At 44.8% G+C, this 12,555-nt stretch overlaps 1 protein-coding gene across 5 annotated transcripts in view; it reads left to right on the forward strand.

Moving 5' to 3' along the window:
* Positions 1-12,555, forward strand: part of TIAM1 (TIAM Rac1 associated GEF 1) — a 459,371-nt gene that overhangs the window by 393,206 nt on the left and 53,610 nt on the right. For all 5 annotated transcript variants that reach the window (XM_006053559.4, XM_044939649.2, XM_044939642.2 and 2 more), the window contains one exon: positions 11,110-11,213. In XM_006053559.4, the coding sequence (XP_006053621.4) occupies positions 11,110-11,213 (104 nt within the window). The remainder of the gene's footprint in view (positions 1-11,109; positions 11,214-12,555) is intronic.

The raw sequence follows: 12,555 nt of genomic DNA on the forward strand, positions 1-12,555 counted from the left end.
TACAGTTTTTATGGATTAAAAAAACTGTTCTGTGTAGAGAAACAGACTCTGGGATTTTGTGAAATGTGGTTGGAAAGAAATTGTCTAAGTTAAAATTGTAGTGTTTTTCCTTCCCCACCCCCTATAGAGTATATATAGCTCTTCTGAGGGTTTTTTTTTTTCCTTTATAATTGTTTTGATTTTATTTTCTTAGCTTGGGGGAGGGGTGAGTGTTTATGTTGATCTTATATATTATGAGTGTTTTTATGGAGTTCTTATATGACAGTAAAATGGCTGAAAAGCAAAGCAAAATCATAGCCTAAGGATTGGGTTCCAGCTCAGTGTCTTTCCTGTGTGTGTGTGTGTGTGCGCGCGCGTGTGCGTGCGTCATGCGCATATGCACATTTAGTCACATCTGACTCTGCGACCCATGGACTGTAGCCCACCAGGCTTCTCCATCCATGGAAATATCCAGCCAAGAATACTGGACTGTGTTGCCATTTTCCCTCCAGGGGATCTTCCCAACCCAGGGATAGAACCCATGTCTGCTGCATTGGGAAGCCCCAGTGTCTTTACTGGCCATGTCTAACCTTTCCTTTTTCCCTTCCCCTCAGTTGTTTTTCACTCAGAGATTGAAACTCAGGTGTTAATAAAGACCTTTAAAAAGTCAGTTATGATTGGTTCTTCTTTGGAAATGTTTGGAGTATCTCTTAGTTTAACAAACATTGTTAATATATCTCATAAGGCAAAGATCTTTTTTGCCTTCCTGTGTTAAGTTCTAATGGGCTTGAATGGAACCTGAGTGAATGTACCTCATCCGAGTAAAAAGATTAATCGAAATGTAAGCTTACGTGCATGTGTTTGTACTTCTCCGAACCTCATTGTTTTCTATCCTGATAATGGTGAGTGGGATGTGCTAGCAGCAAAGGTTTCCTTGGTTACAGAAACAGTCCCATTATGATGTGAAAATAATTTTAAGAAGCAGAGAAATGATCACACCTGTTCACAACATTGGATGTTATTTATGGCAGCTTTTGTGATGGCCTACGGGTTCTGTCCTGCTGGGCTTGGCTCTGCCCTGAGGTTCCCCATTCTCTGAGGCCTCCCTGTGCTTGGTCACTCAATCATGTCCAACTCTCGTAGCCCTCCAGGCTCCTCTGTCCATGGGATTCTCCAGGCAAGAGGAGAATCCTGGAGTGGGCTGCCGTGCCCCCTTCCAGGGGATCTGCCCGGCTCAGATCTCCTGCATTGCAGGCGGATTCTTTACCGAGCCACCCGCCCTGCTTATCCTGTTTTTAAAAATTGGGGTGTAATGGATGTATAACATTAGTTTCAGGAGTAGAACATAATGATTCTATGTTTGTATGTATTGCTATATGATCTGCACTGTGTCTAGTTAACATCCACCAGGACACATACTTCCTTTTTTTTTTCTCCTGATGATGAGAACTTTAGAGGTTTACTTTCTTCGAATACAATAGAGTATTATTAATTAGTGTGTGTGTGTATGTGTGTATGGCTTCCCAGCTGGCTCAGCAGTGAAGAATTCGCCGGCAATACAGGAGATGCAGGTTCCATCCCTGGGTCCAAAAGATCCCCTGAAGAAGGAAGTGGCAACTCACTCCAGTACTCTCGCCTGAGAAATCCCGTGGACAGAGGAGCCTGGCGGGCTGCAGTCCATGGGGTTCACAAAGAGTTGTACATGACTTTGTGACTAGATAGCAACAAATGTTGTACATCTCCATGATTTATTTATTTTATAACTATACGTTTTTACCTTTTTACCCATTTCACCTACCTGCCCCACCACCCCCTACCTCTGGCAATCTCCAGTCTGTTCTCTGTGTCCGTGAGGGCTTTTGCCTTGTTTTTAGATTCTACATATAAGTGAGATCGTACAGTATTTTCTTTCTCTGACTTATTTCACTTAGCATAATGCCCTCAAGGTCCATCCATGTTGTTAGATATAGTAGATTTCCTTTGGTTTTTAGGTCGGTTCAGTTCAGTCGCTCAGTCGTGTCTGACTCTCTGCGACCCCATGGACTACAGCACGCCAGGCTTCCCTGTCCACCACCAACTCCTGAAGCTTGCTGAAACTCATGTCCATCGAGTCGGTGATGCCATTCAACCGTCTCATCCTCTGTCGTCCTTTGGTTTTATAGCTGAATAATTCTCCATTGTCTAGCCCCGCTCATCCTTTGTCCCTTTAGCTTTGGCCCTGTTCCGTCTCTGTGGTTCCAGGTATCACTGGCACCTCCTTTGTGCCACGTAGTGATGTGCTGGGTGCTGGGAAGAGTGGAGGTGGGACAGGCAGTTTCCTGTTCTTCTTGCTTCCTCAACCTGCTCTTAGCCTGTCTTCAGTTCTCTGGAGCTGTCTGCATGTGCACTGGTGAGTAAATGGGGACAAAGAAAATAATTCCTTCAGTGTCTGTTGTTAGAAGAAAAGTCTCTTGTGGTGAAGGAAGCTAGAGTAGGAAGTTGCAAAATTCTGTTTGTGTGGGGTTGCGTAGAAACTCAACAATGGTGTTCTATAAACTCTTCCCCTGGGAGGTGTTCAGAGAAAGCCTTGAAGTGTGGGAGCAAGAATGTGGCTTTTTCTGGTTTGATTCCCTGTTCCTGCCATGCTGGTATCTCTCTTCAGCTCTCTTAAAGGGCACCACTGTCGATTCCTGCCTCTCTGGCTTTCTTTGATGACTCGAGTTCCGCTAACCACGTATTGGTCATCTACTGTCTTGTAACAAACCGCGGGAAACCACCATTTAATTTGCTCACGGCTGGGCCAGGCTCAGCTGGGTGGTTGGTCTGCTCTCCTTGCCTCAGTCACTCTCGTTGGCTGTGCCATTTGGGCTTGACTGGGGCTGAGTTAAGCTGGCCTTTCTCACATATTTGGTGATTGGCTGGCTGGACCCCTCTTTCTTTGAGGTCTTTCATTCTCAAGAAGCTACCTTGGGGGTTTCATCATATTATGGTCCAGCATTCCTGGAGGATCAGACCCCAAACTGTAAAGCCACATGAGACCTTAGCTCAGAATTCACATATCACCCCTTGGGTCACATGCTGCTGTTCAAATCAAGTCACAGTTCAGTTCAGTTCAGTCACTCAGTCGTGTCCAACTCTTTGTGACCCCACGAATCACACACACCAGGCCTCCCTGTCCATCACCAACTCCCGGAGTTCACTCAGACTCACGTCCATTGAGTCAGTGATGCCATCCAGCCATCTCATCCTCTGTCGTCCCCTTCTCCTGCCCCCAATCCCTCCCAGCATCAGTCTTTTCCAATGAGTCAACTCTTCGCATGAGGTGGCCAAAGTACTGGAGTTTCAGCTTTAGCATCATTCCTTCCAAAGAAATCCCAGGGCTGATCTCCTTCAGAATGGACTGGTTGGATCTCCTTGCAGTCCAAGGGACTCTCAAGAGTCTTCTCCAACACCACAGTTCAAAAGCATCAATTCTTCAGTGCTCAGCTTTCTTCACAGTCCAACTCTCACATCCATACATGACCACAGGAAAAACCATAGCCTTGACTAGATGGACCTTTGTTGGCAAAGTAATGTATGTCTCAGCTTTTGAATATGCTATCTAGTTGGTCATAACTTTTCTTCCAAGGAGTAAGCATCTTTTAATTTCATGGCTGCAGTCACCATCTTCAGTGATTTTGGAGCCCCCAAAAATAAAGTCTGACACTGTTTGCACTGTTTCCCCATCTATCAAGTCACAAGACCAACCCAAATTCATGGGGTGTGGAGACAGACACAGAGATCCATGCTTACAGGAGCAGGAAGATTCATCACTGTCATCTTTGCTGGCTGTCCAAGCACAGCTGCCTTTTCTCTGTCTCTCCTCTTTTATTAATTTTTGTCTTCAGTTAAGGGCAGAAGCAGAGCCAATGGGGTAAAAAAAGAATATATGTTTTAGAATCAGATAGGCCCACACTTATTGATTCATAGGACTTCTTTTATATTCTAGATATTCGTACTTTTGCCAGTTATACGTGTTGAAGATAACTTTTCTCAGTCTGCAGTGTATCTTGTTGCCTTCGTGTTGCCTTTTGACAAAGGAAAGTTTTTAATTTTAGTAAAATCTGATTTTCTGTTTCCTAGGATTTGTGCTTTTTTCTCTCTTGTTTAAGAAATCCTTCTCTCTCTCCCCTGGGTAACAAACATTTTCTTCTGTTATTTCCTGCTGAAAGATTTATATTTTGAACTTTTCCCTTTCTGGTTGATACCTCCCTGGCACTGATTCTTGTGGATGATGGGAGTTAGGGTCCAGCTTTTTGTTTCCCCATGTGGGTAGTCGTTATCAAATGTTCCATTCTTTTCCCCCGGATCTGCAGTGCCACATCTGCTGTGCATCACACTTCCACACACGGGTGGGGCTGTTTCTGGGACTCTCTGTTCTGTTAGCCTGTCTTCTTGCTAATTCTGCACTGCTTTGTATTACTGTTAACTTTAAATGCATGCTGATATCTGGTAGGGGAAGTATCCCAGTCTCGCTTTTTCTTTCCCCGCCGCGCCCCTCTAAAACTGTCTTTGGTATTACTGGCCTTTTGCTCGTTCGTAGCAAATTTTGTTCCAGAAATAATGCTGCCAGTGTGGTCTGTCTGAATTCAGATCCCTCGCTATTTGTTGAGATTTATATTACAGCCTCATATGTGGCCTGCTTGCCTACATTGCTAATCCTTGGAAAAAACATGCATCCTTGAATTCTTGTGCGTAGGGTTTAAAATACACTCGTGGGTCAGACTCAATAATTCTTGATGTTTACCTCTTCTGTAGTCTGAGTAAATCTATTTTGTCTGGCATTTGAAGAGCATTCTTTACGTTTGCCTGATTTTCTACCCCGATACTTTCAGTCTTCTTTGTCTTTTTTGTTTAGTCTATTTCTTATGTATAGCATGTAGGTGAGGCTATCTAAACATGAAGTTTAATATTGCATTTAGTCTGCATCACATTTATTTAGAAGATCCATGTATCTTGGCTCGTTTCTCTCATCATATTTTGCTATCTTGATCTCATTTATCCTTCCTGCCCTTTCTAGTCCTCTTTTGGGTTGAATTTCTAAATTCCACTTTCCCCTTTCAACTTATACAATCTAATTATATTCTATTCAGTGGTTGCCCTTAATTTTTTTTTTTTTGCCCTTAAAATTTTAATGTTTCCTGAAGCATAAAAGGATCGTGAAATGATTTAAATACAGTCACCCACCATGGCTTGAGTTTCATCTTGTGTTTTTGGAACAGATGCCTTTTGTGTGTGTGCGTGAAGTGTCCTGACTTGCCTGTTTGTGTTGTGTTGTTCAGCCGCTCAGTCGTGTCCAGCTCCTTGTGACCCTGTGGACAGCAGCACCCCAGGCCTCCCTGCCCTTCACCATCTCCTGGAGCTTGTCCTGTGTGTATATCAGCTCTTATTTATCATTTCACCTTGTCTACCAGATTATGCATGTGTGTGTGTATACATATTTTCCCACCCAAAATACATCCTTTAGAGAATTTTTTTAGGAAAGCTCTGTATTACTAAGCTTTCTCACTCTTTGTCAAATGTTTCTTATTGTAAATTTTTCTTCTTGAACACTATTTTGACTTGATATTATGTCAGTCTTGTGTTGACAGTTTGAGAATTTGAGGATGTCTATGCTTTAGTGAGGTAATGTCTTCAAATAGGCCTTTCAAACGTCTTTCTTCAGCTTTTATTCTTATCCATTGAGTGCTTAATTTCACTGTTTATAGCTCTCATTTCTAAAAATTTTACAAATTTACCTAATCTTTTTTGAAAGTCTCTCTTTTGTTGTTCCTTTTTCTTTCCTTTTTTTTTTTTTTTTTTTGCAGCATACTCATTTGACAATCTGGTAATTATGGTATTATTCCTAGGAAATCTCCTTCTGCTTGTTGTGGCTGCTGTGTCTCCATCATGGGGAGCTGGTTCTCCTTGTGTTGTATAATGGTGGATTGTGGTTCTTGTTGGACCAAGCTTATGCCTGACCATTAGTATGAAACCATCATTAAGGGTGATTCCCTCCAGAACAGACTTGTTTCTTGCCTTCTGCCAGAGGCCCTTGGAATACAAATATAGAGAGACTTTAAGGCAATTTTTCATCTTGAGTATCACGTACTGAATGTTTGTGTTCTGCCAGATTTCCTACATTGAAGTCCTAACCCACAACGGGAGGTTTATTAGGAGTTGGGGGCTATTGGGAGGTAATTAGGTTCAGATCAAGTTACCGGCTGGGGCTCCCATAATGGGATTAGTGTCCTTGTAAGAAGAGGAAGAGAGACCAGGGCTCACCCCTCTCACCTTGCACACACAAGGAGAGGTCGTGTGGGTACCACGGAGGTGGCAGCCATCTGCCAGCCAGGGGAAGGGCCTCACCCTGGAAGGAATGTGTTGGCACCCTGATCTTTGACTTCCAGTCTCCAGAACTGAGACAAATAACTGTCTGTTGTTTAAGCCCCCTAGTCTGCGGTCTTAGTTTCACCAGCCCAAGTAGACGAAGATGTCGGAGTCTCCAGAATGGAGGACATAGTGTAAATTTGAATCTCCAGCACCCATGGGGCCAGCCCGTGGGTCTCATCTCCAAGAAGCGCCCTCCCCTCTCCTCGCTCTTGTATCCCAGAGTATAGGCAGAGTTAGATCAGCTTCTTTTTCTTTCTTTTTTCTCTTTCACATGTGAGTACTTCTTTAATTTTTAATCTAGTTTTAAATTTTTGTTGGAATATAGCTGCTTTACAGTGTTGTGTTAGTTTCTCCTGTATCGCCCAGTGAAGCAGCCGTCTGTAAACATGTTAACATATCCCCTCCCTTGTGTGTGTCCTTCCCATTCAGGTCACAGCAGTGCATGAAGTAGAGTTTCCTGTGCCATACAGCATGTTCTCATCAGTTGTACCTGTTTTATACATTTGTTGTTTGTTGTTCAGCTGCTCAGTCGTGTCTGACTCTCTGCGACCCCGTGGACTGAAGCACACCAGGCTTCCCTGTCCTTTACTGTTTCCCGGAGTTTATTCAAACCGACGTCCATCGAGTCGGTGATGCCATCCAACCTTCTCATCCTCTGTCGTCCCCTTCTCCTTCTGCCTTCAGTCTTGCCCAGCATCAGGGTCTCTTCCAGTGAGTCGGCTTTTCACATCAGGTGGCCAAAGTATTGGAGCTTCAGCATCACTCCTTCCAATGGAGTACGCAGTACTTTAAAAAAAGAAAAAAAGTCTTTTTCTGTCTTTTCGGGGTGAGAGTATAGTCCTTCAAGAGAACCCTATGAACTTGGGAGATTTGGTTGTAACTCCCTGACTTGTACTGACCAACACCTGTTTTCTGTCTTCTGACTTGAGTTAAAGCCAAGGCCTCCAGGGCTGTGTTCCCAGGTGGTACTGATTCTGCTGGTGGGCTGTGTTCGGGTGTCTTTTTTATTGTGACAGTGACTGGGGAATGCAGACGGTGTTCCATGCCCAGGCCCAGGGAGGTTAGTGCCCTGTGTACCTGCCACGTGTCGTTTTCTTCCCAAACGTTGTCCCCTCCTGACACCAACAGGGTCCCACCCCCTTTAGGAAACGCTGCGCTGGAGGTAGATATGGAGTTTGGAGGCAGATGATGAGTTATCTAGCCCTGCCATGGCTTTGGGACGGGCCCACTGCTCCAGCTTCCTTTGTCTTCATTTTGGACTCTGGGGTTTCTTAGAGCTCAGCTTTACGTTTAAAAAGGATTCAGGGGGCCTTCCCTGGTGGTTCAGTAGTTACTGCTCCCTGCTTCCACTGCAGGGAGCACAGGTTCGATCCCTGGTTGGGGAACTGCCCACGTGCTGTGCAGCGTGAGCAAAAAATAATAATAATAAAAATGAAATAAAAAGGATCCTGTTCTATTTTACTGAGCATTTGTAAGTGTTTTTGTAGAATTAGGGTGGGGGGTTGCTTCCTTTTCAGGATACCTGGCCTGTGTTAGCAATGGGAATCCTTTCATTCGTTTTCCCACTGTTTTGTGAGCATCCTCTGACCCCAGGCATTACAATGTGCAGTGGGGATATGCAGGGTCACGGCATCTGGCTGTACAGAATGGGGTTGCCATTGTGCAGAGTGCAGCATGAAGGTGGCCTCGTGCGTCTTACAGCCTGGCTGTCAGCCTACTGCCGAGGGAGCCATGGTTCCTGCCATTTCAGAGCTTAATGCTGTTCAAATCTTCTCCTCCTCTCTAGCCCCAGCATCTAGATCATTGCCCCCATTTCAAGTATTCAATCACTATTTTTCCCCCCTCTGGCGGTGACGGTATGACATAGTTGATGTCCACCAAGTTAACTGAACTTTCTTTGGCGGCTTCCACCATATTATTGAGTGGTGGTGGTTTAGTTGCTAAGTCGTGTTCAATTCTTGTGATCCAATGGACTGTAGCCCCCTGGCTCCTCTGTCCAAGGGATTTATAGTGAGTTAGTGATTAAAAGAAATGCAGGAAAATCGTAGAACCAGAGCAAAGGCTCAGGAAGGGTGGGCACAGACAGAAACTTACAAACCATGTGAGCTTCGCTTCCTTGGTGCTCCCTTCCAGAGGAAGGGAAGGGGACCACAGGATGAAGTTCTGGAGCAAGGTTTGCTCAGGGCTTGGCTTCTTCCCTTAGTTTCCCAGTCAACCTAGAATCTGATCTGAATGTGATGCCAGACACAGGCTCATGACTCGGATGCTGTCACTGGAGTAAGGCAGCCTCTTTTCAGACTGACGCTTTCATCCCAGGAGTCAGAAAGTGGCTCCTTCTACCCGTGTTTCTTCTCTTTCTTCCCTTTTCTCTTATCTGGTTACAGTATGGTGCTATAGTCCCTGACCTAGTGCCTGAAATATTCTAATAGTCATCAAACCAATTTCTTATCAGAGTAGCTAGAGGTTTGTAAATATCCGAGAGACTTGTTGCTCCTAATCTGGTCCATGGACCTGCAGTGTTGATTGGTATCATGGAGTATGTAAGAAATGCAGAATCATAGTTCTGACCCTATTCTGTTTGAATCTGCATGACAGAAATCCCCAGGCAGCTCAGATGCTTTTTAAATTTGAGAAGCCTCCCAGAGGAAAGTGATCGTAATGTTCTCTTCCCCAGCACAGGGCTTACCGTAGCCAACCATTGTAGTCAACTCTTTAGTCACTAAGTTGTGTTCGACCCCATAGACTGGAGCCCGCCAGGCTCCTCTGTCTATGGGATTCTCCAGGCAAGAATACTGGAGTCGGGACTCTGTAAAATAGGAAAGAAAGTTGCCTGCACTTTTGCATGGAATATGGTGGAAAGAGTGGGTGTTATAAGATGTTTGAAGTTTGCCAGATGATGTCTATGAAGCAGTTATTAGTTTTTTAAATAATTGTATTTATTCATTTTTGGCTGTGTTGGATCTTCGTTGCTGTACGGGCTTTTCTGTAGTTGCAGTCCGTGGGGGTTACTCTTCATTGCAGGGCACAGGCTTCTCATTGAGGTGGCTTCTCTAGTTGCAGGACATGGGCTCTAGGGCAAGCAGGCTTCATTAGTTATATGACACGTGGGCTCAGCAGTTGCCACTCCCAGACTCTACAGCGCAGGGTCTGTAGTTGTGCTGCATGCCTTAGTTGCTCCACAGCAGGTGGGATCCTCCCAGCCCAGGGACTCAACCTGTATCTCCTGCATTGGCAGGCAGATTCTTAACCACTCAACCACCGGGGATGCCCCAAAACAGTTATTTTTAAAATGTTCTTCTCAAAATGCTTTATTCAGTTGTCCTAGCAATTAATTGACCCAACAATTAATTTGTTGATTATAAATCAATCGAATCTCCTAATTTAATTTTATTTAAGTTTTATTATATGTATTATGGGCTTCCCCGGTGGCTCAGTGGTAAAGAACCCGTCTGCAATGCGGGAGCTCCAGAAGACATGGGTTCTGTCCCTGGGTTTAGGAAGATGCCCTGGAGGAAGGCATGGCAACCCACTCCAGTATTCTTACCTGGAGAATCGCACGGACAGAGGAGCCTCATGGGCTACAGTCCATAGGGTTGCAAAGAGTCGGACACGACTGAAGCAGCTTACCACGCATGCGTATGTATTATAAATTATTGTATTAGCTGGGCCTGTGGTGACAGACACCTTGGACTGAGTGACTTAAACAACAGACATTTATTTCTCTTAGTTTTGGAGCTGGGAGGGAAGTCCAAGGCCAGGCTTGTTGTTGAGGGCTCCCTTCCTGGCTTGCAGGTGGCTGTTTTCAGCGACCTCACAGCAGAGGAGGGGAGTTCTGGTCTCTCTTCCAGTGACACTAATCACACTAATCCCATCATGGAGGTCCACTCGCAGCACCTCCTCCAAGCCTGCTTAGCTCCCAAATGCCTCGTCTCCAAATACAGTCCTGCTGGGGGTTAGGGCTTTACATATGAATTTGGCGGGGGTTGGGGGGAGCGGTAAACATTCAGTTCAGTTCAGTTCAGTCGCTCAGTCGTGTCCGACTCTTTGTGACCCCATGAACTGAAGCACCCCAGGCCTCCCTGTCCATCACCAACTCCCAGAGTTTACCCAAACTCATGTGCATTGAGTCGATGATGGCATCCAGCCATCTCATCCTCTGTCATCCCCTTCTCTTTCCGCCTTCAATCTTTCCCAGCATCAGGATCTTTTCTAATGAGTCAGTTCCTTGCATTAGGTGGCCAAAGTACTGGAGTTTCAGCTTCAGCATTAGTCCTTCCAATGAATATTCAGGGCTGATAAACATTCAGTCCGTAGCAAATATTCTGTATTATAAAATATATATTGTAAGTAGTAAAAATGTATTATAAAGTAATAATAATAGTGGTAATGATAAAGACAGCTAAACTAGCGTGTATTGAACCAGGGTCATGGTGCCCGTACTTGGAGGGTTTAACAATATATGGACACATCATAGGCTTGAGGCTATCCAGTTGGCTTGGTGCCAGGGAGATGCGGGTTCCATCCGTGTCCAGAAGATCCCCTGGAGCAGCAAATGGCAACCTGCTCCCATAGTCTTGCCTGGGAAATCCCATGGACAGAGGAGCCTGGCGAGCTGCAGTCCGTGGGGTCGCAAAGAGTGGGACATGAGTGAGTGCACATGAGCTTGACGCCATGCTCCCTTGCCCTTGTGGCGGTGGCTGTATGTGCTGACCCGTGTGTCCTTCTGATTTCATCTTGCAGGCCACAGCCTCTGCAGCGAGCAGGGCAGCAGTGCTGAGGCTGCTCCGGAGGAGGTGGAAGGGCCGGACTTGGAATCCTCAGATGATACTGATCACAGCAGCAAGGTGAGAGATTTCCATTTTCACATCCTATGTCTCGAACCACCAAAGAATCACAGCTGACACGTCACCTCTGCAGCTGTGTGTGGTGGGAAGGCCCCTCCACGGGACGGAAGTGTTTCTACTTCTGAGAGGTCACTAAATAGGATATGGCATCCTAATGATAGCCGTGAGAACAAACCCAGATGTGACAATATAAGCCAGAGCTCACTCTTAGTGAACTGAAGTCTGTGTCCATCCTGTTTCCTTCTTATGTCCTCCCTTCCTGGATGAGGAAAAGGCATCATGAGTGTAACTGGGTCAGTTATACTTCCCTGCTACTCACGGTTTCTATAAGGAACCACATTTGCATGATCTCTGTTTAGTTCTTGTGAAGGGCGAACATCTTTTACATTAAAGGGAAAGAGACCATTGATTTGTCCATCCAAATACAGCGTGCTCAGCTGCTTGAGCACTGTGACGATGTTCTTATTCTGACTCTTAGGTGCTGCTATGAGTTTGTTTTCCATAATTCATCATGCTTTATTTCCACTTCCTAAAGTGTTCCATGTGTCAGTAACCTCTTTTCATCACAGGGTCCCAATTTAAAACCTCTGTTACCTATTGCCAAAAGATGCCTCTGCAGCAAAAAGCGTGTGTGATTATGTCCATATTTATTCATCTTTTTTTTGAGAATGTAGTTGACATATTTATGTTGGTTCCCTTGCTTATCTAATATTGCTTGACGTTTACCAGTCATTTAACCTGAACAAATCATATAACTTTAAATTATACTTTTGTTTTCTCATCTACAATATCAGGGTGCTTCTTGCCCTTGTCCAGTGATTGGATGATGCAGTGGGTCAAAAAATATAACTGATACTGTTAATGGAAAGAAAAGGGAAGTCGCTCAGTCGTGCCTGACTCTTAGCGACCCCATGGACTGCAGCCTACCGGGCTCCTCTGTCCATGAGATTTTCCAGGCAAGAGTACTGGAGTGGGTTGCCATTTCCTTCTCCAGGGGATCTTCCCGACCCAGGGATTGAACCTGGGTCTCCCGCATTGCAGGCAGACGCTTTACCATCTGAGCCACCAGGGAAGTCCACTGTTAATGGAATTAGACTTCAAATATGAAAGATTGTTTTAAAAACCTACATTTCTATGTGCATATGTTTGTGTCTCTTTTTGTCTTCATCTATCTTTGTAGGACTTTCTTTTTTAAAAAAAAAAAATTTATTTTTTAATTGAAGGATAATTGCTTTACAGAATTTTCTTGGTATACATATGTCCCCATAGGTATACATAAGTCCCACATCCATATGTAGGACTTTCTTGAGTGCCTGTGTTTGACTCTCTTCAGTATCTTTTT

The sequence above is a fragment of the Bubalus bubalis genome, chromosome 1 (genome assembly GCF_019923935.1).
Source record: "Bubalus bubalis isolate 160015118507 breed Murrah chromosome 1, NDDB_SH_1, whole genome shotgun sequence".
NCBI classification, from domain to species: Eukaryota; Metazoa; Chordata; class Mammalia; order Artiodactyla; family Bovidae; genus Bubalus; species Bubalus bubalis.